The sequence below is a fragment of the Emiliania huxleyi genome, assembly GCF_000372725.1.
Source record: "Emiliania huxleyi CCMP1516 unplaced genomic scaffold EMIHUscaffold_27, whole genome shotgun sequence".
Taxonomy (NCBI): domain Eukaryota; phylum Haptophyta; order Isochrysidales; family Noelaerhabdaceae; genus Emiliania; species Emiliania huxleyi.
Window position 1 is genome coordinate 815,551 of NW_005200011.1, and position 24,861 is coordinate 840,411.

The 24,861-nt window shown below is 66.0% G+C and overlaps 3 protein-coding genes across 3 annotated transcripts in view; 2 read left to right on the top strand and 1 right to left on the bottom strand.

Annotated features, from left to right (window-relative positions):
* EMIHUDRAFT_206802 (hypothetical protein) overlaps positions 1 to 2,499 on the top strand; it is a gene marked incomplete at both ends in the record, with an annotated part of 4,009 nt that extends 1,510 nt beyond the window's left edge. The window contains 7 exons of the mRNA XM_005777082.1: positions 123 to 271; positions 385 to 665; positions 744 to 829; positions 894 to 1,045; positions 1,112 to 1,774; positions 1,933 to 2,017; positions 2,412 to 2,499. Coding sequence (XP_005777139.1) covers positions 123 to 271; positions 385 to 665; positions 744 to 829; positions 894 to 1,045; positions 1,112 to 1,774; positions 1,933 to 2,017; positions 2,412 to 2,499 — 1,504 coding nt within the window. The remainder of the gene's footprint in view (positions 1 to 122; positions 272 to 384; positions 666 to 743; positions 830 to 893; positions 1,046 to 1,111; positions 1,775 to 1,932; positions 2,018 to 2,411) is intronic.
* A 13,073-nt stretch (positions 2,500 to 15,572) lies between these two features.
* Positions 15,573 to 17,206, top strand: EMIHUDRAFT_206805 (hypothetical protein; the record flags this gene model as incomplete). Its single annotated transcript, XM_005777083.1, has 4 exons — positions 15,573 to 15,881; positions 15,985 to 16,387; positions 16,462 to 16,799; positions 16,862 to 17,206. 4 exons carry the CDS (start codon positions 15,573 to 15,575, stop codon positions 17,204 to 17,206), a joined length of 1,395 nt encoding a protein of 464 aa, XP_005777140.1.
* Positions 17,207 to 17,403: 197 nt separating this feature from the next.
* IDH1 (isocitrate dehydrogenase, NADP-dependent) lies at positions 17,404 to 20,920 on the bottom strand. The gene is made up of 8 exons (XM_005777084.1): positions 20,787 to 20,920; positions 20,065 to 20,619; positions 19,643 to 19,783; positions 19,432 to 19,494; positions 18,650 to 19,273; positions 18,417 to 18,612; positions 18,202 to 18,348; positions 17,404 to 18,017 (listed from the first exon to the last, which is right to left on the bottom strand). Exons 1-8 carry the CDS (start codon positions 20,913 to 20,915, stop codon positions 17,569 to 17,571), a joined length of 2,304 nt encoding a protein of 767 aa, XP_005777141.1. The 5' UTR covers positions 20,916 to 20,920; the 3' UTR covers positions 17,404 to 17,568.
* Between the last annotated feature and the right edge of the window lie 3,941 nt (positions 20,921 to 24,861).

Below are 24,861 nucleotides of genomic sequence, written 5' to 3' on the forward strand. Positions count from 1 at the left end.
GGGGCCCCCCCCCCCGCCCCTTTTTCCCCCCCCCCCCCCCCATCATCCCCCTCCTCCAAACGCTCTTCCCTCCCGGCTTCCCTCTCCCCTCCCGCTTTGGCGCGGCCTCTCCCAGACCGGAGGAAGCACGCACTGACAGGCACGCACAACTTTCTGCGCGACTCGCTCCTCCTCTGGGTACACCCGCATGCGACTCCCCCGGCCGACGCCGTCAACGAGCGCCGCTTGCTCGAGCGCGCGCAAGAGTGCGGCGCCATTGTCGTCGAGATGAGTGGAGGCGTCCGCTCTCCCCACCCCCACCCGCAGTGTCTCTCACCCGCCCGCCCGCCCGCCAGCTGGTCTCCGGTGCACCCCGCGCCTCAATCGGGCGTACGCCCGCCCTAGGTGCTCTCCCGCTCGAATGGGCCCCCTTCACCGGTGCTCGCGCCTACGCGGTGGCCAGCCACGGCGCAGAGTGCGCACCGCTGGCGGCGCAAGCGGTGGCGGCGCGGCCGCTCGACAGCGCGGCGCACCGGACGCGCGCCGCCAGCTGGGACTGGCTGGAGCAGTCTCTGCAGCAGCGGCGGGTGCTCTCCGTCTCGGAGCACCCTCTCCTCAAGCCCCTCGAGGCGCGGCTGCCGCTGCCCGGCTTCCGCGAGCTCAAGATGTCGCTGACTGGCTTCGAGGTGCGCGCCGCGGCCGGCGGCTCGCGCGCTACGCCGTGCGAGATCGCGCACTGAGCGCGCGCGTGGTTCGTCTTGCAGGCGGAGTCAGCGGGCCGCGAGCTCACAGCGCGCCTCGTCTCGCTGTTGGGCGCGAAGGTCCAAGAGAAGTTCAAGCGCTCCTCGACGTGCCTCGTCCCTGCGGGGCAGCGTTTGCGAGGCCAACGCTTCACACGCGCGCGGCGTGACTAGGCACCTCGTCGCCGCGGGCGAGTGGGGAGGCGACAAGTGCAAGCGCGCGGCAGAGCTGCGCACGCCCGTGGTTCCGGTCTCCTGGCTTCTCGAGTGCGTCAATCGTGGCACGTGCGTCGGCACCTCGCCGTTCGAAGTGCTGCCGCCGGCCGGTGCGCCCGCTGCCGTGCCGTTTCCGGCCGCCGCGCCGCCCGCCGCAACGTCCGCCGCGGCAGGAGGCGGCGCGATGGCGCACGATGCGACGGTGAGTTGCGGGGCGGGCCGGGGTTTCGGCGAGAAGGAGGAGGAGGCCATGAGAGTGGACCGGGAGGACGGCGGGGCGTACCCGAGGTCCTCCTTCCTTGAGGTCTACGGCGATCGCGAGGGGGCCCGCCGCTGGATGGACGCCGCCCCCGTCGCTGGCGGCGATGTGGCGGCCGCCTCTGCGCGCGCGCCACATTTTGCCGCCGTGACGCCGAGCGCATCCTCCGCGTTTGGGTCGTCCTCGTCTGCGGCGGCGAGCGCCCGCCGCACCTCGCTGGGCGGCGCAACGCCTCGTGGTGCGCCGACGCCCGCCAGCCATGGCGGCGGCGGCGGCCGTCGCAGCAGCGCGATGAGCTCCGACAAGCGCCGGCGCCGGCAGAACCCGCCCGCGCAGAGCCCTCGCGTCTATTGCGGCATCCTCCAGCCGCCACAGCCGGGAGATGCTTCCGCCGCCTCGACGGCTGCCGCTCTGGCCGAGGCGGCACCCCCAGTTGCGCCGCTGCCCAACTCGGACGAGGGCAGCCTTTGCACGCCCGGGGACGCCGCTGCCACGGAGCCGCTCGACCACAAGGCGCCCTCCTCCTCTTCCAAGGGCTCCTCCTCCTCGTCCAAACGGCGCTCGCCTGCTGCAGCGATGGGTCCACCCCCTTCGAGGCAGCCGCGCGCCTCGTGCTCGCCCGCTGCCGCCGCGCCCGCTGCCGCCGCTTCGGGTGCTGCCGCTTCTACTGCCGTCTCCGACGCCGGGCCTTCCCGCCACGTCAACCTCGGCGAGCTCGACGGCGGGCTGGCGAGGAAGGGGACGGTGGCCAGTGCGGAGGAGCTTTTGCAGCAGCTTCCGGGCTCCGGCCACGATTCGCTCGCTGCATGCACACGCGCGCCGGGTGCGCCTCCGGAGGACGGCGCCTCGGAGTGCTCGGGGTCGAGCCGGCGACCAGTTCGGCGAGCAGAGATTCGCTCCTCGGCGAGCGATTGCCGCGTCGGGGAGGGCCAGCCGCAGGAGGGCGACGGTGAGGTGCGCTACGTGGACTACGGACAGCAGGCAACCGCCCCCCCCCCCCCCCCTCCCTCCCCCCACCGCCCGCCCGCCCCAAACACACCTACACCTACGCGCGCGCCGGGCGCGGGCCCTCCTGCTTTACCGCCCGTGAGGCGCCCTCCACCGCGCCATCGCAAGCGTCGCAGGAGCGGCAAGAGCAGATCAAGGCCCGCATGCTCGCTGCGAGTGGCAGCGCCGCCGCCGCCGCCGCCGCCGCCCCCCCCCGAGGCTGTGCGGAGGCATCGGCTGGTGCACGCGGCGGCGGCGGCGGTGGCGTGGGCGCTACAGGCGGGGAGGCGCAGCACCGGCCGGAGCTCGACCTCGTGATGAGCGTGCAGCGTGAGCAGCTGGCCGCCCAAGCGGCGCCACCAGCCATCGCCGCCCCACCCGCCGGCGCGCCCCACCCAGGCCAGGGCGGCCTTTTCGCCGCGCTTCACGCCGGCGGCAAGAGCGGCAAGGCGCTTGCAGAACAGCGGATTGCGCCGCCGCCGGAGCAGGCTGCCGGTGGCTCGGCGGACGCGGCGGACGCGGCGGGCGCGGCGGGCGCGGCGGGCGCGGCGGGCGAGAATGCGGCTAGCACCGCCGCTGCGAAGCAAACACCGACGAAGCGGAGGAGCACACGGAGCGCTTCGGCGAAGGAGGGCTCCGGCAAACGCGACTCAGGTGGCAAGCGGTCGCGGCGGGGCGAATGATCGGGCACAAGTGGCGGCGAAGGGCATATCTGGGCGCACAAGCGTCTCAACTTGTCAGCGCACGTCGTCGCGTTCGCTCGATGGTGTGTCCCGATTTTGCGCGGCATGAATTTGACGTCTGTGGCTGCATGTTCGGGGGTCGACGTCTCTGGGAGAATGCGCGGTTGGGTGGTTGCGGATTGGGGGGCGGCGCGTACTCTATTACGTGCGTGAGAGGTAGAGCTTATGTGGGTGTTAGAGTTGTTTGGTATTGCTAAAATCTCTCTCTCAGAGTCTCAGTGGACAGAGTGGACGACACACAGGGGCCCGCAGTGCGGGTCTCTCCCTCACAGTGCGCGGGTGTGACACTCTCAGTCTCTCATCTCCCCAACCGCAGTCATCACTGCGAATCACTGCGCGCGCGCCGCGGGGGGTTTTGTACAGGTAAAAACCGATATCGTACAACATCACTTCACTCCTAGTGCCCAGAGCTCCTCGAACAAATGATGCGCCGCCGCTGCCTTGCCCGCCGCTAACCTCAACCCGCGCACGGTGTCCGTCCAAGTCGAGTATTTCGAGCCGATGAAGGTGTGCGCCCGCAGCGACAACTCTTGCTCGACGAGCGAGGCAAAATAGTTTGACTGCACCTCCGCGGCAGGTGCCGCGCCGTCGGGCGCGTGTCCCTCCGCAGTCAAAGCCTCCTGGAGCACCTCCTTGGCGCATACAGTGCGCACGGCACGCCGGGAGAGCATCAGAGCCATCCGCGACAGGCGCCAATCAGAACAGTTCATGTTCGTGGCGACGAAGAGGGTGCGCTGCTCGGCGGAGCGCAATGCGTACCACACCTGACGAGGAGAGCGGTCCACTCAACGGGAGGGAGCACTGGAGTGAAATGCGCAGTAGGATGTGGATGCTCAGGCGGGGTTGGAGGGCAGGCCAGCAGGTTGGGCGAAAGGGGAGCGCTCGCAGCTTGGGCTGACAGGAAATACACCGCACCTCCTGCGCGAGGGAGGTGTAGTTGATGACGTTGGTCCCGTCCCCGCACGAGACTGACGGTACTGGAACGCCGTTGATCGAATGATGGCAGTCCGAGTGCTCCCAGTGCGCGTCTGCCACGCGGATATGCGCCGCTACGTAGTCGCCGTGCGTCAGGTTGAGCTCAGCAGCTACGCGCTCCGCCACCGAGAGCACTGGCCCCGACCAGCGCAGTGGCAGAAAAGCGCGGTCGCGCAGCCCGACCTCGCGATCGTATGAGTGGTACCCGAGGTAGCGCGCCCGCGCTGCCGCTGCTCGCTCGCGCCTCTCGTCGGGTTGGTCCATGCTCGTGAAGTTGGAGCAGGAGAGGCCGGCGAGCCGGAGGTAATCGCGGAAGCCGGCGTCGTCGGTGTGCGACGAGCCCAGCGCGAGGCAGAGTTCGAGTTGGCCCTCGGTGAGCGTGCGGAAGGTGGGAAGCTCGATGGTGCGTACGAATTTTGCGAGGTGGGCTGCGTCGAAGGTCGAGTTGAACGGAAAGGAGAGCAGTGCGATTGCGCGGTCGCGCGACGGTACGGGCGGCGCGCCGGGGTGGAGGTGGAGAAACTTTGGGTTGTGGGGCAGCCACACGGGTAGCACAAGGGTGCGGTTGAGAGCGCGTGCCTTGGCGACGGCGACGCGGAACTGCAAATACTGGTTGTTTGGGCCTTGATCGAGCAGTGGCAGCAGAAACTTTCTGCTGCGATATCGCAGCCGCAGCCGCTCTGAGGCGCTGAGCGGCGGCGGAGGAGGAGGGGCGCCTCCTCCTTTGTGCTGGCGGCCGGCTGTGGAGTTGTTTGCATCGCGGGACGGCGGGTGGTTGAAGGCGACGAAGGTTGGTTCGACGCCACGCTTGTGCCGGATCCGCTTTCCGTTCTCATCGAAGTCAACGCCGCGCGAGGTGCCCGAGGCGATGTGCTGCCGCTGCTGGAGAGTGAGATGTGAGTAGGGGTCAAGGAAGGAGGACGTTGACGCGGTTTCAGCGACGACTCGTCGTCTGCTGCCGCCACGTTCACCCCTCCCGTCCCGTCTAGTGCTGCTGCCGACAGCGCCCTCCCCGTGGGCTTCGGCTGTCATCAGTGGAGGCTGCGGCGCTGCGGTGGCAGCGGCGGGTGGCCGCAACGCTGACGTTGCGAGACCTCGCTTTCCGCCGTACGCGGCTGCGGCGTAGCCTGAATCGGTGGTTCTGCTGTAGAGGGAGAGCATGCTGCACACGCAAAAGAGGAGCGCACAGGCAAAGAGCGCTCCAGCCAGTGGCAGCAGGCGGCGGCGTGCCCATAGTGCGAACGAGCGCGGCGTTGGTGGTCCGGCGTGGTCGATGAGTGGCAGAACCGCCTCAGTCTCAGCCTCATAGTCTCCACGGAGGGCACGCACAGGCGGCTCCTTTCGCGTTCCACTGTACGTCCCAGGTGGCAGCTGCAAAAGGAAGGAGCTGGGGAGGTGTGTGGCGATGCTGGGTCGGCGTGTGCGAGCGCAGCCGGATTGCGATGGCATTCACGAGCAGCAGCTGAGCGTTCAGCGTCGCGCGCGAAGACGCGAGGTGTTGCCCCTGCTGTGTTAGGTATGTGGTGCCCGCCGATGGTCGGCGCTAGCTTTCTTCTTGCTCCGCCCGCACTCTTTGGTAAACTTTTTTATTTTTGTGTATCTTAAGGTACGTCCTTTGTTCTCCGGGATTGTGTTTGGTGGAATGCTTTCCAGTAGTGTTATTCTTTTCGCACAGAGGGCACGCGAGGTACGACCGTGCCCGGCCGTGCTATTAAAGCGACTCGGCTCTCTAACAGGCTGCAGCCCAGAGCCACACGGAGTCTACGCACATCACTTGTGCATAGCCTCGACCAATCTCCTGTTCACGGTGGAACCGTGAACAAAGAGCTTCTTCGAACCGTTACAAACACGACGCGAGCCGCCCAGCAGGGAGCCTGGGCGACTCGCTTTGACGCTGGCCAGGCCGGAGGCGAGTGCCGCCGCCAGGCCACGACCGCCCGCGCCCGTCCTACGGACGGGCGCAATGGGCCAAACGGATCCGCGCCGCAGTGCGTGCAGCGCTGCGCCGCCAGTCCAATACATGCAAACCGCAGGCTTTGCAGCGAGGACCAGCCTGCTCAGCTTCGAACGAGGAGCCAGCAGCCAACAGGAGGACAGCAGTCGTCCACGCCAGCTGGAATGCGAGGACCGCCCCAGCCGCAGGTGGCCCCATATGTAATGCTTTGCACAAAGCACCGTGCAAAAATGGCGTCTTTACATGGCCATGCAGCAAGCAGTGCCGCCAGATGAGCACACGGCCATGGGCGAAGTGCACCCGCGGGGCCAGCTGGCATTGCGTGGTGCACTCGCAAATCAACCCGCCCTCTCGTGCCAAGGACGGCGCGAGGGGAGCGCGAGCATCCACCAGCAGCCGTCTGGCTGCTGGTGTGAGCCATACTCAACACGCCGCGCGGAGCGGAGTGCGGAGCCATGAATGAGCAGTAGAGCCGAGGCACGGCCTGCGGCTCCTACCCTGCCGTCGGCCCGCCACTGGCGGCGTCGAGGACAGTTCGAGACGGTGTGCGGTGTCAGCCTGTGAGGCGCACTGCACTCGAACTGCACTAGTGGAAGCACCAACACGGCCCTCGGGCTGTTTGGGGACCCGGACGCCAACGGCCCCCCGGGAGAGGGGTGTCCTGGTTGTGTCTTGTCTGAGTGCCAGCGCACGCAGCTATCTTAACGGCGTGAGGTCAGCAAGAGCCCTCGCGGCGTCGTGCAGTCTGTGAGGGTGTGTGCCTGCACGGACTGCACAAGTAACAAATCACTCCTGTCGGCATTCCTCCGGAATGGGGCGACAGAACACGTGTTATTCCGTAGTCGGGATGACCACAAATCGTCAGGGCACTCAAGAAGAGGCCAGCCGGCACTTCGAGCTGCGCTCGACATGGGGATGCGCACAGTCAATATATGTCAATGCGCGCCGCGCGAGCGAGTCCAAAGACTCCGCGGTCGCGAACTTTCCGAGAAGGAAGACAAGTGGGGCGGCGGCGTCGATAGATATCGACGCCGCCGTCGCCGCGCATCATGACGAGTTCGCATTCCCCATGTGAACCCCCATACCTCACCTTCGAGACAAGCCAGGGTTCAACCCAATGGACCTAGTGTGGCGTCGAGGCCCGCACTGTCTGGACATGCGGGCCGCGGCTGACAGAACGGCTCTGGGCCGGCGCGGGGGCCCCAGAGGGTGTCCATGCGGGGGGGAGATGGGGTCCCCTGGCCCGCCGCAGGCGCCGATTTTTTTGGAGTTTTTTTCTTTTTTCGCGATTTTTTACTTGTTTTCATGGGAATTCGGCGTACTTGCGGCCATGCTATCACGCCTTGCGACAGCCTGTCGGCGCTGCTGACCGTGCCATGATGCACAATTGATCACCTGCATAGCTCGCGGCCTTAGTATCAAGCATTCAGTGACGACCTGATCGTACGGCCAGTAGGAAGGTGTCCTTCCAGCTGCGTGCACGCTTCTGGCGCAATGCGCGTCACCTCGGATTGGCTGCTGGCACTCTCGAGGCTATGCCTACACAGCCTCGCGCGCATGGGCAGTCAAGAGGGACCACGCACCTTCTCAGGACAGCGCCGGTGCCTCTCTCTTGGACCGGCAAACTTGGTGGTCTCGTGTCACCAATGTGGGACCAGTGCGGCATCGCGCCATCGACAGCTCTGAACTGCGCCTCACCACTCGACCGGGAAGGCCGCCAAGTGGGTCAGCACCGGTCGCACATTGTGGCAGCAGTCAGCAGTGCATGGCTGATAGCTAGAGCAGCAGCGTCAGGGTCGCAGGGTCGGATCGTGTCAAGCCTCTCGCCCGGCCGGCCGCGTGCAGACGTCGGCCTGTCTGCTGTCTGGAGTGATCTGTCGGCGGTCAGTACGACCGATCAGGTCGGAGTTTTCTGATGGTTGGAGGGTCTATCTGTATGTACTCCTCGAGATCTCTCCAAATCTGCCCTCTGTTAGACCGGGTTAGATCGGGAAGTCGGTGCTAGTAGAGACTAGTAGAGCCGGAGCCCCGTTTCCGCACTGCGGCGCGGCGCACGGTGCCTCCGGGGGGGCCCGCGCCGGCCCAGAGCAGAACGGCGGGCTAGGCATTGAGAGCCCAGGAGTTTTAATTCGCACAGAGGGCACGCGAGGTACGACCGTGCCCGGCCGTGCTATTAAAGCGACTCGGCTCTCTAACAGGCTGCAGCCCAGAGCCACACGGAGTCTACGCACATCACTTGTGCATAGCCTCGACCAATCTCCTGTTCACGGTGGAACCGTGAACAAAGAGCTTCTTCGAACCGTTACAAACACGACGCGAGCCGCCCAGCAGGGAGCCTGGGCGACTCGCTTTGACCTCCCCCCCGCCCCACCGTGCGCCAGCGGCGCATTTGGGATGGACACCACACGAGCAGCTCTCTGTCAACGGAAATTTCTCAGATCTGATGCGGCATCCGGATGGAGCAACTGGCTTTGCTTGGATTGGGAGTCCTTTTGCTATGTGCTCTACGCGGGGAACTACGCCTCTTTTAGCCTCATCCTGCTGGCGATAGCCCAGCCCGCGTGCAGCGGTGGCGGCGACACTTGCAACACGAGCACACCTCGCTTCGGTGTGCTCGATCCTTCACAACGGGCCGCACGCAAGGACGCGTGTGCGGCCCTCTCTACTCGACCTGTGCCACGGCACGGGTCGTTCTAGTCATGCAGCCGCCCCGGCGATCGTGCTCGGGGCGTATCTCAGCACTCACCGCGCGAGACGCGTGGCGTGCCACAAACCAGTAAACAGCAGCCTTCGCTGCTGCGACTCGAATACTTCAAACGCGCACCTGTGCTTGCGCACGGCGTGCTCTACACGAGCCTCCCGGCCGCACGAGCGTGCGGGCGGCTCGAGTCCACCCTTCCCCCGCCCTAGCCACCGTTGACTGGGCTGCGGGCGCCGTCCGCCTTGCGGCGGCGGCGACACTTGCAACACGAGCACACCTCGCTTCGGCGCGCGCTCGATCCTTCACAACGGGCCGCCCGCAAGGACGCGTGTGCGGCCCTCTCTACTCGACCCGTGCCACGGCGCGGGTCGTTCTAGTCATGCAGCCGCCCCGGCGATCGTGCTCGGGGCGTATCTCAGCACTCACCGCGCGAGACGCGTGGCGTGCCACAAACCAGTAAACAGCAGCCTTCGCTGCTGCGACTTGAATGCTTCAAACGCGCACCTGTGCTTGCGCACGGCGTGCTCTACACGAGCCTCCCGGCCGCACGAGCGTGCGGGCGGCTCGAATCCACCTTTGCCCCGCCCTAGCCACTGTTGGCTGGGCTGCGGGCGCCGTCCGCCTTGCGGCGGCGGCGACACTTGCAACACGAGCACACCTCGCTTCGGCGCGCTCGACCCTTCACAACGGGCCGCCCGCAAGGACGCGTGTGCGGCCCTCTCTACTCGACCCGTGCCACGGCACGGGTCGTTCTAGTCATGCACCCGCCCCGGCGATCGTGCTCGGGGCGTATCTCAGCACTCACCGCGCGAGACGCGTGGCGTGCCACAAACCAGTAAGCAGCAGCCTCCGCTGCTGCGACTCGAATGCTTCAAACGCGCACCTGTGCTTGCGCACGGCGTGCTCTACACGAGCCTCCCGGCCGCACGAGCGTGCGGGCGGCTCGAATCCACCCTTCCCCCGCCCTAGCCACCGTTGGCTGGGCTGCGGGCGCCGTCCGCCTTGCGGCGGCGGCGACACTTGCAACACGAGCACACCTCGCTTCGGTGTGCTCGATCCTTCACAACGGGCCGCCCGCAAGGACGCGTGTGCGGCCCTCTCTACTCGACCTGTGCCACGGCACGGGTCGTTCTAGTCATGAAGCCGCCCCGGCGATCGTGCTCGGGGCGTATCTCAGCACTCACCGCGCGAGACGCGTGGCGTGCCACAAACCAGTAAACAGCAGCCTTCGCTGCTGCGACTCGAATGCTTCAAACGCGCACCTGTGCTTGCGCACGGCGTGCTCTACACGAGCCTCCCTACCGCACGAGCGTGCGGGCGGCTCGAATCCACCTTCCCCCCGCCCTAGCCACTGTTGGCTGGGCTGCGGGCGCCGTCCGCCTTGCGGCGGCGGCGACACTTGCAACACGAGCACACCTCGCTTCGGCGCGCTCGACCCTTCACAACGGGCCGCCCGCAAGGACGCGTGTGCGGCCCTCTCTACTCGACCTGTGCCACGGCACGGGTCGTTCTAGTCATGCAGCCGCCCCGGCGATCGTGCTCGGGGCGTATCTCAGCACTCACCGCGCGAGACGCGTGGCGTGCCACAAACCAGTAAGCAGCAGCCTCCGCTGCTGCGACTCGAATGCTTCAAACGCGCACCTGTGCTTGCGCACGGCGTGCTCTACACGAGCCTCCCGGCCGCACGAGCGTGCGGGCGGCTCGATTCCACCCTTCCCCCGCCCTAGCCACTGTTGGCTGGGCGGCGGGCGCCGTCCGCCTTGCGGCGGCGGCGACACTTGCAACACGAGCACACCTCGCTTCGGTGTGCTCGATCCTTCACAACGGGCCGCACGCAAGGACGCGTGTGCGGCCCTCTCTACTCGACCTGTGCCACGGCACGGGTCGTTCTAATCATGCAGCCGCTCCGGCGATCGTGCTCGGGGCGTATCTCAGCACTCACCGCGCGAGACGCGTGGCGTGCCACAAACCAGTAAGCAGCAGCCTCCGCTGCTGCGACTCGAATGCTTCAAACGCGCACCTGTGCTTGCGCACGGCGTGCTCTACAGAGCCTCCCTACCGCACGAGCGTGCGGGCGGCTCGATTCCACCCTTCCCCCGCCCTAGCCACTGTTGGCTGGGCTGCGGGCGCCGTCCGCCTTGCGGCGGCGGCGACACTTGCAACACGAGCACACCTCGCTTCGGTGTGCTCGATCCTTCACAACGGGCCGCCCGCAAGGACGCGTGTGCGGCCCTCTCTACTCGACCTGTGCCACGGCACGGGTCGTTCTAATCATGCAGCCGCCCCGGCGATCGTGCTCGGGGCGTATCTCAGCACTCACCGCGCGAGACGCGTGGCGTGCCACAAACCAGTAAGCAGCAGCCGTCGCTGCTGCGACTCGAATGCTTCAAACGCGCACCTGTGCTTGCGCACGGCGTGCTCTACACGAGCCTCCCTACCGCACGAGCGTGCGGGCGGCTCGAATCCACCCTTCCCCCGCCCTAGCCACTGTTGGCTGGGCTGCGGGCGCCGTCCGCCTTGCGGCGGCGGCGACACTTGCAACACGAGCACACCTCGCTTCGGTGTGCTCGATCCTTCACAACGGGCCGCACGCAAGGACGCGTGTGCGGCCCTCTCTACTCGACCCGTGCCACGGCACGGGTCGTTCTAGTCATGCAGTCGCCCCGGCGATCGTGCTCGGGGCGTATCTCAGCACTCACCGCGCGAGACGCGTGGCGTGCCACAAACCAGTAAGCAGCAGCCTCCGCTGTTGCGACTCGAATGCTTCAAACGCGCACCTGTGCTTGCGCACGGCGTGCTCTACACGAGCCTCCCGGCCGCACGAGCGTGCGGGCGGCTCGAATCCACCCTTCCCCCCGCCCTAGCCACTGTTGGCTGGGCGGCGGGCGCCGTCCGCCTTGCGGCGGCGGCGACACTTGCAACACGAGCACACCTCGCTTCGGTGTGCTCGATCCTTCACAACGGGCCGCCCGCAAGGACGCGTGTGCGGCCCTCTCTACTCGACCCGTGCCACGGCACGGGTCGTTCTAGTCATGCAGCCGCCCCGGCGATCGTGCTCGGGGCGTATCTCAGCACTCACCGCGCGAGACGCGTGGCGTGCCACAAACCAGTAAGCAGCAGCCTTCGCTGCTGCGACTTGAATGCTTCAAACGCGCACCTGTGCTTGCGCACGGCGTGCTCTACACGAGCCTCCCTACCGCACGAGCGTGCGGGCGGCTCGAATCCACCTTTGCCCGGCCCTAGCCACTGTTGGCTGGGCTGCGGGCGCCGTCCGCCTTGCGGCGGCGGCGACACTTGCAACACGAGCACACCTCGCTTCGGCGCGCTCGACCCTTCACAACGGGCCGCCCGCAAGGACGCGTGTGCGGCCCTCTCTACTCGACCTGTGCCACGGCACGGGTCGTTCTAATCATGCAGCCGCCCCGGCGATCGTGCTCGGGGCGTATCTCAGCACTCACCGCGCGAGACGCGTGGCGGTGGCGTGCCACAAACCAGTAAACAGCAGCCTCCGACTCGAATGCTTCAAACGCGCACCTGTGCTTGCGCACGGCGTGCTCTACACGAGCCTCCCGGCCGCACGAGCGTGCGGGCGGCTCGAATCCACCCTTCCCCCGCCCTAGCCACTGTTGGCTGGGCGGCGGGCGCCGTCCGCCTTGCGGCGGCGGCGACACTTGCAACACGAGCACACCTCGCTTCGGTGTGCTCGATCCTTCACAACGGGCCGCACGCAAGGACGCGTGTGCGGCCCTCTCTACTCGACCTGTGCCACGGCACGGGTCGTTCTAATCATGCAGCCGCCCCGGCGATCGTGCTCGGGGCGTATCTCAGCACTCACCGCGCGAGACGCGTGGCGTGCCACAAACCAGTAAACAGCAGCCTTCGCTGCTGCGACTCCATGCTTCAAACGCGCAACTGTGCTCTCGCACGGCGTGCTCTACACGAGCCTCCCTACCGCACGAGCGTGCGGGCGGCTCGAATCCACCCTTCCCCCGCCCTAGCCACTGTTGGCTGGGCGGTGGGCGCCGTCCGCCTTGCGGCGGCGGCGACACTTGCAACACGGGCACACCTCGCTTCGGCGCGCTCGACCCTTCACAACGCGCCGCCCGCAAGGACGCGTGTGCGGCCCTCTCTACTCGACCTGTGCCACGGCACGGGTCGTTCTAGTCATGCAGCCGCCCCGGCGATCGTGCTCGGGGCGTATCTCAGCACTCACCGCGCGAGACGCGTGGCGTGCCACAAACCAGTAAACAGCAGCCGTCGCTGCTGCGACTCGAATGCTTCAAACGCGCACCTGTGCTTGCGCACGGCGTGCTCTACACGAGCCTCCCTACCGCACGAGCGTGCGGGCGGCTCGAATCCACCCTTCCCCCGCCCTAGCCACCGTTGGCTGGGCGGCGGGCGCCGTCCGCCTTGCGGCGGCGGCGACACTTGCAACACGAGCACACCTCGCTTCGGTGTGCTCGACCCTTCACAACGGGCCGCCCGCAAGGACGCGTGTGCGGCCCTCTCTACTCGACCTGTGCCACGGCACGGGTCGTTCTAGTCATGCAGCCGCCCCGGCGATCGTGCTCGGGGCGTATCTCAGCACTCACCGCGCGAGACGCGTGGCGTGCCACAAACCAGTAAGCAGCAGCCTTCGCTGTTGCGACTCGAATGCTTCAAACGCGCACCTGTGCTTGCGCACGGCGTGCTCTACACGAGCCTCCCGGCCGCACGAGCGTGCGGGCGGCTCGAATCCACCCTTCCCCCCGCCCTAGCCACTGTTGGCTGGGCGGCGGGCGCCGTCCGCCTTGCGGCGGCGGCGACACTTGCAACACGAGCACACCTCGCTTCGGTGTGCTCGATCCTTCACAACGGGCCGCCCGCAAGGACGCGTGTGCGGCCCTCTCTACTCGACCTGTGCCACGGCACGGGTCGTTCTAGTCATGCAGCCGCCCCGGCGATCGTGCTCGGGGCGTATCTCAGCACTCACCGCGCGAGACGCGTGGCGTGCCACAAACCAGTACCTCTAAACAGCAGCCGTCGCTGCTGCGACTCGAATGCTTCAAACGCGCACCTGTGCTTGCGCACGGCGTGCTCTACACGAGCCTCCCGGCCGCACGAGCGTGCGGGCGGCTCGAATCCACCCTTCCCCCGCCCTAGCCACCGTTGGCTGGGCTGCGGGCGCCGTCCGCCTTGCGGCGGCGGCGACACTTGCAACACGAGCACACCTCGCTTCGGTGTGCTCGACCCTTCACAACGGGCCGCCCGCAAGGACGCGTGTGCGGCCCTCTCTACTCGACCTGTGCCACGGCATGGGTCGTTCTAGTCATGCAGCCGCCCCGGCGATCGTGCTCGGGGCGTATCTCAGCACTCACCGCGCGAGACGCGTGGCGTGCCACAAACCAGTAAACAGCAGCCTTCGCTGCTGCGACTCGAATGCTTCAAACGCGCAACTGTGCTCTCGCACGGCGTGCTCTACACGAGCCTCCCTACCGCACGAGCGTGCGGGCGGCTCGAATCCACCTTCCCCCCGCCCTAGCCACTGTTGGCTGGGCGGCGGGCGCCGTCCGCCTTGCGGCGGCGGCGACACTTGCAACACGAGCACACCTCGCTTCGGCGCGCTCGACCCTTCACAACGGGCCGCCCGCAAGGACGCGTGTGCGGCCCTCTCTACTCGACCTGTGCCACGGCACGGGTCGTTCTAGTCATGCAGCCGCCCCGGCGATCGTGCTCGGGGCGTATCTCAGCACTCACCGCGCGAGACGCGTGGCGTGCCACAAACCAGTAAGCAGCAGCCTCCGCTGCTGCGACTCGAATGCTTCAAACGCGCACCTGTGCTTGCGCACGGCGTGCTCTACACGAGCCTCCCGGCCGCACGAGCGTGCGGGCGGCTCGAATCCACCCTTCCCCCGCCCTAGCCACTGTTGGCTGGGCGGTGGGCGCCGTCCGCCTTGCGGCGGCGGCGACACTTGCAACACGAGCACACCTCGCTTCGGTGTGCTCGATCCTTCACAACGGGCCGCCCGCAAGGACGCGTGTGCGGCCCTCTCTACTCGACCTGTGCCACGGCACGGGTCGTTCTAGTCATGCAGCCGCCCCGGCGATCGTGCTCGGGGCGTATCTCAGCACTCACCGCGCGAGACGCGTGGCGTGCCACAAACCAGTAAGCAGCAGCCTCCGCTGCTGCGACTCGAATGCTTCAAACGCGCACCTGTGCTTGCGCACGGCGTGCTCTACAGAGCCTCCCTACCGCACGAGCGTGCGGGCGGCTCGAATCCACCTTCCCCCCGCCCTAGCCACTGTTGGCTGGGCGGCGGGCGCCGTCCGCCTTGCGGCGGCGGCGACACTTGAAGCGGTCGCGGCGCGTATGCGTCGTACTGTTAGGGCGGCCGGGCCCGAAGACGGCCCGGCCAGGCTCTGCATAAGGCCATCTTCGCCACAACGCGTGGCATTGGTCCAACTACGGCAACCCACAGCGAGGGGGGCCGCTTAGGCGACCTTGCTCGCATCAGCTGCATATGCTTCAGTGGTGCAAGGAGGAGTGGAGAGGGACCTTTGACGGTGTATGGCCCATGCGGGTCGGCGTGTGCGAGCGCAGCCGGATTGCGATGGCATTCACGAGCAGCAGCTGAGCGTTCAGCGTCGCGCGCGAAGACGCGAGGTGTTGCCCCTGCTGTGTGGTGCCCGCCGATGGTCGGCGCTAGCTTTCTTCTTGCTCCGCCCGCACACTTCTTTGGTAAACTTTTAAACCGGACCCTTTTCTCTTACCCCCATTCCTCTTCTCCCTTTTTTTTGTATCTTAAGGTACGTCCTTAGTTCTCCGGGATTGTGTTTGGTGGAATGCTTTCCAGTAGTGTATTCTTTCGGAACATACCCGAACGTGAACTGCTCCTTCTCCCCCTAGCCGTAGCGCGAGTGCCGAACCAGACTGGCCTGGCAGAGTCTTTGTACGAGTATCCTCCGTCGGCCTCCTGTCCGCCCCGGACGGGAAATTGAAGCGACGACCCGCCGATCGATCATCCAGCCATTCGGGGCGATGCTTCGCGTCTCGGCCCTATTTGCGGCGCTGGCCACGTGCTATGGGTGGCACACCATCGCTCACACCCTCATCTCCCAAGTCGCCCAGCTCTCGCTGACCGAGTCGGAAAAGAAGACGCTGAGCATGCTGCTCGATGACTGGCAGCCCTTCTTCCCCAACACCTCCGACCTGACGACGGCTGCGGTGTGGCTTGACACAGCAAAGTGTGACCGCGACGAGCAGGACTGCAAGTTTGCAAGCGGGGACCACCGCCTCTACGCCGGTGCAGTGGCCGACCGCAAGTTCAGCTCGTGGCACTATGCTGATGTGTGGGAAAGTAGAAAGCCGTAATCAGCGCAACGTGCCGTCTGCTCATCTGCCCCCGCCGCCACCAGCACGCATAAATGCGCCCGCTTATGCCTACCCGCAGGTTCCGATCAACCCCGATGGCGTGGAGCTGTCCGAGGAGGAGCAAGACATCTACGCGGAGGACCACATTGTGTGGGCCCTCGGCGAGACGCTGTACTCTCTCGGCACGAGCACCAACCTTTGGTCGCTCAACCTCAACCTTCGCTATATGCTTCACCTTATGGGCGACATCCACCAGCCGCTCCACGCGGCCGGCATGTACGCCAAGCCTGGAAACCCGTGGGCGGGGCCTGATGGACAGCTGCGCGGCGACGCCGGCGGCGGGTTCACCTTCTTTGACGCCAAGGCCAGCAACCTGGAGTGGGAAGCGGCCGGCAACTTGCACGATTTCTGGGACGCCGCCGGAGGCGCTCCCCGGCGAGTGCAGCTGTGCTACCGCCCGCACCACACCACGCGCACGCCACGTGCATATCTGTAGGCCTGTACTACAATGACAGCTGGCCGCTCGTGCCAGAGCTCCGCGCATTCATCGACTCAGAGGCGGTGACCCTGACAGACAAGTTCCCCAAAGATTTCTTCCCCGAATACGAGACGATCGAAGAGGAGTTCAGGAATTGCTGGGCTTCGCTGTGTGAAGTGTCCACCCGCACGTTCCCCCCTCGGGGACTCTGCCCCGAGGGGCAGTACGTCCGCAAGCCGACCCAGGAGTGCAAGGACGTCTTCGCTCACATTCTGGTCGAGTCGTCCGAGTACGCAAAGATTTACGCGTACAACGACGACCTGGTGTTCAACGGGCCACTCACACCAAAGTACCGCGCCGACGCGAAGGATGTCTGCCAGAAGCGCATCACCCTCGCCGGCTATCGCCTTGCTGACGTGCGCCTTCTCCCTCTCGCTCTCCCGGACCCCAGTCGCCGAGTCTTTTGGGTGGGTTGTAGGCGCTCAAGAAGGTGGCGGGTCTTCTCAAGGAGTTCGAGCTCAAGGACGATGAGGCCTGCAACTACGAGGCAAAGGCGGAGGTCGACCACCCCAAGGCCATGTTTGGTTTCTTCAAAAACGTGTTCTCGGGCGACATCGGTGGAGCGGCGACGACGGCCCGCGCGATGGTGATGCCAAGCCGTGTCGTTGCCGAGCCCACGGCAGTCGCAGCACCCAAGGTTGGAGATGCCCTCTTGGTCGCAGGAGGCATGATTGGAGCCACGGTTTCTCTCCTCACCTACCTGCTAGGTCGATCCCACGGCAAAAAGGCCGGAGAGGCGGTGGAGAACGGAGCCTTGGTGTAGGCACGTACGTGCCGCTGAGACCATCCGTGTAGAACCGGCACAAGTCACGCGCCCGCCATGTCCACGCCCCGTCTTGAGACGCGTCGAGAGAGCGTCCACCGTCCACTTTTCGATAACCGAATTTCGAACGAACTTGTTGAATGTTAAAGTCCGCTGGGCGCACATACGCCTTACGCGCATTGTATTCAACGTGGGCGCGGGTCTCGCTGGTCTAATAAAATAGTCAGAAAACGATGGAACTCCGAGGAAGCACATGCTCGGCGTGTAGTAAACGGGCTCTCAGACACGCCCGCCAGCTGTGGTGTGTGCCACCACGCGACAGCCTCGACGCCTCCGACGGTGAGCTCGCCGCCCGGGGAGTCTCACGTGCTGATGATCTTGTTCAGCGTCTTTGAAGGGCGCATCGCCGCGTCCGCCTTGGCAGGGTCGGGCAGCCAGTAGCCGCCGATGTCCTGCGCGCCCCCCTGGCACTCGATCAGCTCCGCGGCTATCACCTCCTCATTGGCGCTCAGGCTCTTCGCGAGCTCGGAGAAGGTGTCGTCGCGGTCTGCCATCGCCGACGCCCAATACTTGGCGATAAAAAAGGTCGAGCCACGGTTGTCGATCTCATTCACCTTGCGCGAGGGCGACTTTCGCTCGTCGAGCAGCTGCCCGATGGCCTCGTTGAGGGCGTCTCCGAGCACCTGCGCCTTCGGGTTGCCCTTGGCGGCGAGGTCCTCGAGCGAGACGGCGAGCGCGAGGTACTCGCCGAGCGAGTCCCACCGCAGGTGCCCCTCCTGCACGAACTGCTGCACGTGCTTCGGCGCCGAGCCTACGGACGCGGCGTGGACAGCGCGTCACGCGAGGCTGGTGCTGGGAGCGCGGTGCTTTGGCGGCGCGGCTGGGGCGGTGGTCGATAGGCATGGCGGTGTGTCCGACGGCGGCGGCGGGTGGAGGAAGGGGGGGGGGGGGATGTTTGGCGGTGGCGGCGGATTTTTTCGCAGTATTTGGCGTGCCTCCGGCGCCCGTCTCGAAGAGGCCGCCGCCCGCAAGGAGGGGCACGATGGAGAGCATCTTGGCGCTCGTGCCCAGCTCGATGATGGGGAAGAGGTCGGTCAGGTAGTCGCGCAACACGTTGCCCGTCACCGAGATGGTGTCCTTGCCTGTAGCCAATCCCTCTCGCACTCACACCGACCGTGTCACGCATGGCCGTCGCCGACGCGCTTCGCACCGGCGCGCGCGCGCGCCATCGACTCGTCGATCGCGTCGACCGGCTTCTTGACGGAGAGGTAGAGGCCGGCTGTGTCGTGGTCCTTGAGGTACGTCTCGACCTTCGCAATCAGCGATTGGTCGTGGGCGCGGCTCGGATCGAGCCAAAAGATGGCGGCGTCGCCGGTCGCGCGTGCGCGCGCGACGGCGAGCCGCACCTATTCCCGCGACACACGGCGTCGGTGCGCCTCGCACTCGCGGCCCCTTGGTGCGCCATCGAGGCGGTGCCCAGTCGCGGATGGGCGCGTCCTTGGTCTGGCACATCCGCCAGATGTCGCCCGCAGCCACGTCGTGCGCCATGACGACCTCATGGCTCTGGTTGTCCACCACCTGCACCTTGCCAGCGCAGGGCAGCTCGAAGGTCTTGTCGTGGGAGCCGTACTCCTCGGCCTTCTTCGCCATCAGCCCGACGTTGGACACGGAGCCCATCGTCGACACGTCGAACTGGCCATTCTTGCGGCAGTCTTGCAGGCACGCCTCGTACATCGTCGCGTAGCAGCGGTCGGGGATGATGCAGATGACATCCTCGAGCGCGTCCTCCTTGTTCCACATCTTGCCGCTGTCGCGCACGACGCACGGCATCGACGCGTCGATGATGACGTCCGAGGGCACGTGCAGGTTGGTGATGCCGCGCGCCGAGTCGACCATCGCCAGCCCGGGCCGCGACGCGTAGCACGCGTCGATCGCCTTTTGGACCGCCGCCTTGTCCGGCGCGCTCATCGCCTCCATCCGATCGTACAGGTCGCCGAGGCCGTTGTTCGGGTTGAAGCCGGCCGCGGCGACCGCCTTGCCCGCCTCAGTAGTGGGGTCGACCAGGTCCTGCTTTGCGGCGGGTCAGGGGGGGGGGGGCGGGCGGCGGCTCAGACGCGGGAGAGGCGAGGCGGAGAGCAGCTCGAGGGTGGGCGGCCCCTCTGTGCACGAGCCGGGAGACGGCCGCATCTCGGCCGCATCTCAATGTGTCTCGGCTGGATCCGCTCCTTGAAGAAGACGGTGACCGCGTGCCCGAAGAGGATTGGGTCCGAGATCTTCATCATGGTCGCCTTGTGGGGAGGAGAGGGCGTGAGGGGCTGGCGAGGGCGGGTGAGGGGATGGTCCGGTTCCGTCGGGAGGGCGGTCGCGGCAGTGTCCGGATGCAGTCCAGCTAACGCAGTGACGGTCTCGGAAGGCGTCGCTACAGCGTCCGCCCACCTTGAGGTGGAGCGAGACCATCATGCCCTCGCTCTTTGCCTGCTGCAGCGCCGCCTCGTAGAAGGCGCGCAGCTTGGCCACGTCCATCCGGGTGGAGTCGATCACCTCGCCCGCCTCGAGCTTGACCTCGGGCTTGAGCACCTGCGAGGCGCCACTCGGCGCGTCAAGCCGATGCGGCAGGGCGCTGCCCGCTCTCCTCCCGACTCCCCCGCAGGACTGCTCCGCGCGGAGGGCGGCGGCGAGGGCGGAGAGGCCGGCGGCGGCGAGCGCGGTGGCGGTGGCGTTGAGGGCGGTGGCGAGCGCGGCGGTGAAGGCGGCAGTGAGAGTGGCAGCGAAGGCAGCAGTGAGGGCGGGCGAGAGCGGCGGTGCGAGCGGCAGGGCGAGGGCGGCGGCGAGGGCGGCGGTGAGAGCGCGAGCCGCGCCTCGATCGAGCCGTCGCTCTTGACGAGCTCGATGCGCACCGAGCCCGCGGCGGGCCCCTGCACGTGGGACTGCTCGGAGGAGTAGAAGTCGCCATCCTCCATGTGCGCCACGCGCGTCCGACTCTCCGGCTTCCACTTCCCCAGCCGGTGCGGGTTCTTTTGCGCGTACGCCTTGACGGGCGGCGCGACGCGCCGGTCAGAGTTGCCCTCGCGCAGGACCGGGTTGACGGCCGAGCCGAGGACCGTAGCGTAGCGCTTGTACGCGTCCTTCTCCGCCGCGGTGCTCGGCGACTGCACGAAATCGGGCAGCGCGAACCCCTTGGCCTGCAGCTCGGCGACAGCCTCCACCAGCTGCGGCACAGACGCAGACACATTCGGAAGCTTGACGATGTTGGCCTCCGCAGTCTTTGCGAGCTTGCCGAGCTCGCTGAGCGTGTCGGGCTTGCGCTGCTCGGGCGGCAGGACGTCGGCAAACGCGCCGAGGATCCGCCCGGCGACCGAGATGTCGGCCAGCTCGAGCTCAATGTCGGCCCATTTCGCCATTCGGCGTGCCACTTGCGGCAGTGGTGGCGTCACGCCTCGAGCCGAGTTCGAAAGTAATGCCCTGGCAGTTTCGGACGGCCGTCACGAGGCTCGCTCCTTCGTCTGAGGCGCGATGATCCTCTCACTGGTGGAGGCTGGGGGCGGGAGTGGCCGCGGCGAGAGCGAGAGAGGGCGCTCACCGGGAGGAAGGCATAGGTCGCCAGCGCCGGTGCCTCGTCCGTGTGCGTGTACATGATTTTGGACGAGGCGAGGCGCCTGCTCGTCGCCCGGACAGGCGCCATCAGCGACCCTGCACGCCGAGACAGCATTATCGCTAAAACCACGCGCACACTCTTGCTTGATGACCCGAGGTGCCCTCCGGTGCCAAAAGAATGTGTGTTCCTTATATGACAGGAGAAAAGACGAGCACTTGTATGTTGTTTATAGTACAGGAGAAAAGACGAGCACTTGTTGTGTGTTGTGTGTTGTGGTGGTGTGCGGTGTGCGGGGGGGTGTGTGTGTTGTGCGTTGTGTGTTGCGTGTTGTGCGGCGGGCGGTGGGCGAAATGCGGGTGGGGGTGGGGTGGGTGGGGGGTCGGGGGGGGGCACTCACCCGGGGTTGCAGGGAGGGGGGGGGGGGGGGGCGTCGCGCAGTCTGAAGCGTCTGAAGGAGGGGGAATGTGTGATGTATGGTCGTCTACGGAGGGAGGAGCGGCGGAGCGGGCGGCGGGGGACGATCGATTGGCGACGCCCTGGTCGTGTGCGGCGGTGCTTTACGGACTAGGCCCTCAATACGAACAAACGTGAGCTCCTCAGGCAGGAGCGGCAAAACGTGATCGATCGAAGAGAATGGTGGAATGCAGCCAGCACCACTTTTTTTCTTTTTGTTGCCTGTTCTTTGTATCAGAGGAGAAAAGACGAGCACTTGTTGTGTGTTGTGTTGGCTGTTCTTAGTCCGACAAGGGGAAAGACGAGCACCTGTTGTGCGTTGTGCGGTGTGCGGGGGGGGATGGCACACCATTTGTCGTAATCGGCACACCGATGTAACCGCACACCGATGTAATCGGCACACCAATCGCTCGAGGTTGCACGTCACGCTAGGTCGCAGCGCTTTCGCCGTCGCGTGCGGGCGCGGCGGAGCGGGCGGTGGGGGCGCTCGGACGGAGCGGGCTCGGCCCCGCAGGTCCCGCCACCTCGCCCGGCCGCGGAAGAGGCAGGCGCGACGCTGAGGAGGGATTTCGCGTGTGGCATTGTAGGCGTTTGAGGGAGGCGGCCGGCAAGCGCCAGGCGACGCGCCGGCTGCACACCCCGGCCCGGAGCGTCCCGATTGCAGCCTGATGCGTTGCCATCCTAGGCGTCGCGAGGTCGAGCACGCCAGAGCTGTGATGACCAACCCGTTGACGTGGGTGGGGCGTGGGGCATCCCTCCTGGCGAGCGGCCGGGCGGCGCAGCGCGCAAGCCGCGGAGTCGACAGGACGTCACAACGCGACGGCCGCGAAGGCAGGGGGGCGGCGACGAGGGAGGCGTGGCCCGTGCCCGTGCTGAGCACGGTGGCGGCGCCGGCCGGGGCCGACGTCGAGCAGCTGTACCGTCCGGCGTTGCCGCCCTCGAGGGCGTCGCTGCGCGAGGCGGGGCGCCGGCGCGCGGAGCTCAAGCAGGCGGAGGCCGAGGCACCGGCCGCGATGAAACGCAGGCGGGAGGAGGAGTGCGTCGAGCGGGAGGCGGAGCTTCTTGCGCCGCTGGCGGCGGCGGACGCGCCGAGGGGCAAGCGGCGGTGTTGCCAAAGTGGCGGCGTCGCCGTACTTGTCGGGCAGAGGACCGGACCGTGCTCTGGTTTGATCGACAACGCTGGCGATGGACCAGATGCTGTCGCTGCTTTTTGATTCCCTCGTTTCAGAGAAGAGCATACCATGGATGGGGCGCCTGTTTACGGTATGGAGGGTGAGTCACGCCGAACGGGAGGAGTCCGGAAGACGAATCGTCCACGACGATACGCCACTAGCAATCCCGTCGTCAGCTGTAACGGTGCACCCGAAGGGGACCCCAATGCCAACACCATCTGTGGAGGTACAAGTGTCCGAAACGAGAGTGGACCTGAGCAACGACATGACTTGGCGGCAAATGATCGGAGTGGGTGTCAGAAGAGTCGTCCTTGCGCGAGGAGAGCTTGGATAAACTCGAGGGGCCAACCAAAGTCTGAGGGAGGGTGTAGAGGATGTAGAGTGTAGAGCGCTGTAGAGCTGTAGAGATGTAGAGCGCTCTGGAGCGCTGTAGAACTGTAGAGCTCTACATCCGCCGCGGGACGAAGCGCCTCCGTTGTAGAGCGATATAGAGCGCGATTTTGCTGTAGAGTTTGTTGTAGAGGCTCTACACGGCCAAACCGCCGGGAAGGCAGTGACTCAAAGAGGTCGAGCCGCGCTAATGGGGTGTCTCCGAGCTTACTGGAGCTCTGATGGACAGCCCTGACTATCCCTGACACACAGGAGAGTCACTCCGACGGCACACAACACCCTATAACTGCGTCATGACCAGCCTGCCATGTGCCGCCGGTGCCGCATTCGTCGCAGTGCTTCTTTAGCAAGGCGGTGGACTGTCGGCTGCGAGGACAGTCGCATTTGCGCGAGGCGAGGCGAGCATTCAGGCGCGTTGCATGCACCATGACTCGCGCCAGCGCGTGCGGGAGCTCCTGGCTGAGCGTTGAGTCCAGGCGAGTTGCGCTGGCCACTATCGCTACGTCGAGCCGAGCTGACGCGCCGAGGCGCCGGCCAGTCGCAGCCGTGAGGCATGCCACAGCAGCAGAGGCACCTGCCACCCATTGGGCGGGCAGACACCAGACAGAAGGCCAGGGCCGCACTGGCAAGTGAACGCGCCTCATATCGTGAGGGCGACCGTGCCTCGTTCGCCCCCGCTTATGATGTAGAGTTTGTTGTAGAGATTTCACGTTGTAGAGCGCCTCTACATCGCTCTACATCTGCATCGCTCTGTCCCGCGCCGGATGTAGAGCTCTACAGCTCTACAGCGCTCCAGAGCGCTCTACATCTCTACAGCTCTACAGCGCTCTACACTCTATATCCTCTACACCCTCCCTCAGGCCAAAGTACGCTGCGAGGAGAGCGGAGTTACGCCGAGAGGCGTGAGAAGCAGCGAGAGCAAGGGATCGGCAGGCGGCGGCGGCGTCGCAGAACGAGGCAGAAAAGAGCGACGCGACAGAGGATGAAGCGACAGGAGAGAGAACGACGAGAGTGGGACGACCGCGAGGTGGCATGAAGCTTGAAGGTTGCGCAGCGAGAATCGGTGAGGGACTGTGAAGAGAGATAGGAAGAGGCAGACGACCAAGGGTTAGGGTGGGCGACGGCTAGCACACACTCCTATCCTTAAAGCCCCACTCGCCGCCCTTTCTCAGAGCTGTGTTTGCGCTCGCTGTGCGCTCTCCCGTTGCTTCATGTTGCTGGCTACTCTGGAGTCCTCCTGGCTGCTCTCCGCCCACCAGCCGGCCACAGGCCGTCAGTCTCACCGGCCGGCGTCGAGAGAACGGCCAGACTCGACCGACCGGGTGTCGCGCCGCTGCCTGCTTCTCGCGCCGCTGTAGCAGCGCCAGCGGCTCGGCCGCGCATCCTTCACACACGCCGCCACGACCAAGCTGAGCGGGCCCAGTGTCGAGGTCTGGTGCGAGCTGCATGTGAGGGGCGGCTTTGGCCACAGCAGGTCCACCAGACGGACCTCAAAGCTTGCCGTCGGCGTGCTGTCGTGGCGAGAGCCGAGACCGCTGCAGAGGAGCCGAGTGCAGTGACGATCCAGAGGCTACCAGGGCCACCAAGTGGTAGCCCTTGTCAATTATGAGCAGGGCTGTGCTTTGATGGGGTTGTGCTTGAGCGTGTGTGAAGTGGGAGTGCGTGCCGGCGGTGTCTGTGGGTGAAACGGGCGTGTGTGAGGCCGTAAGAGCCGTGGTATGAGCCAGAGTGAGCTTCATCACCCAAGATAAGTGCGGTCTGGGACATATTAGGCTTGGTACTGATGGGCCTGGGCCAGGAGGGCGACAGAGAAGGCGAGGTGGTGAGCTGGGAAGCCGCTTCGGCACCTGGACGTGTCGCGATGAAGTGCCAAGAAGCGCCGTTTGCGGCTAGTGCTCAAAAGATTGGGAGAGAAGGCCTACATATTATGACTGAATCCTTGCGCCTGGTGCATGAGGGCTGCGGGTCGGGACATTTCACGGTCGGTGGCGCCGATAATGACCTCCGTAAAGCCCTCGGAAGAATGACCCGTAGGCGCGTTATCG

Coding starts and splice junctions, on each gene's coding strand:
- IDH1 (XM_005777084.1), bottom strand. CDS start 20,915: ATGCTGTCTCGGCGTGCAGGGTCGCTGATGGCGCCTGTCCGGGCGACG. Junction 20,620..20,786: donor CGACCTATGCCTTCCTCCCG/GTGAGCGCCCTC, acceptor CCACTGCCGCAA/GTGGCACGCCGAATGGCGAA. Junction 19,274..19,431: donor CGGTCACCGTCTTCTTCAAG/GAGCGGATCCAG, acceptor GCCGCAAAGCAG/GACCTGGTCGACCCCACTAC.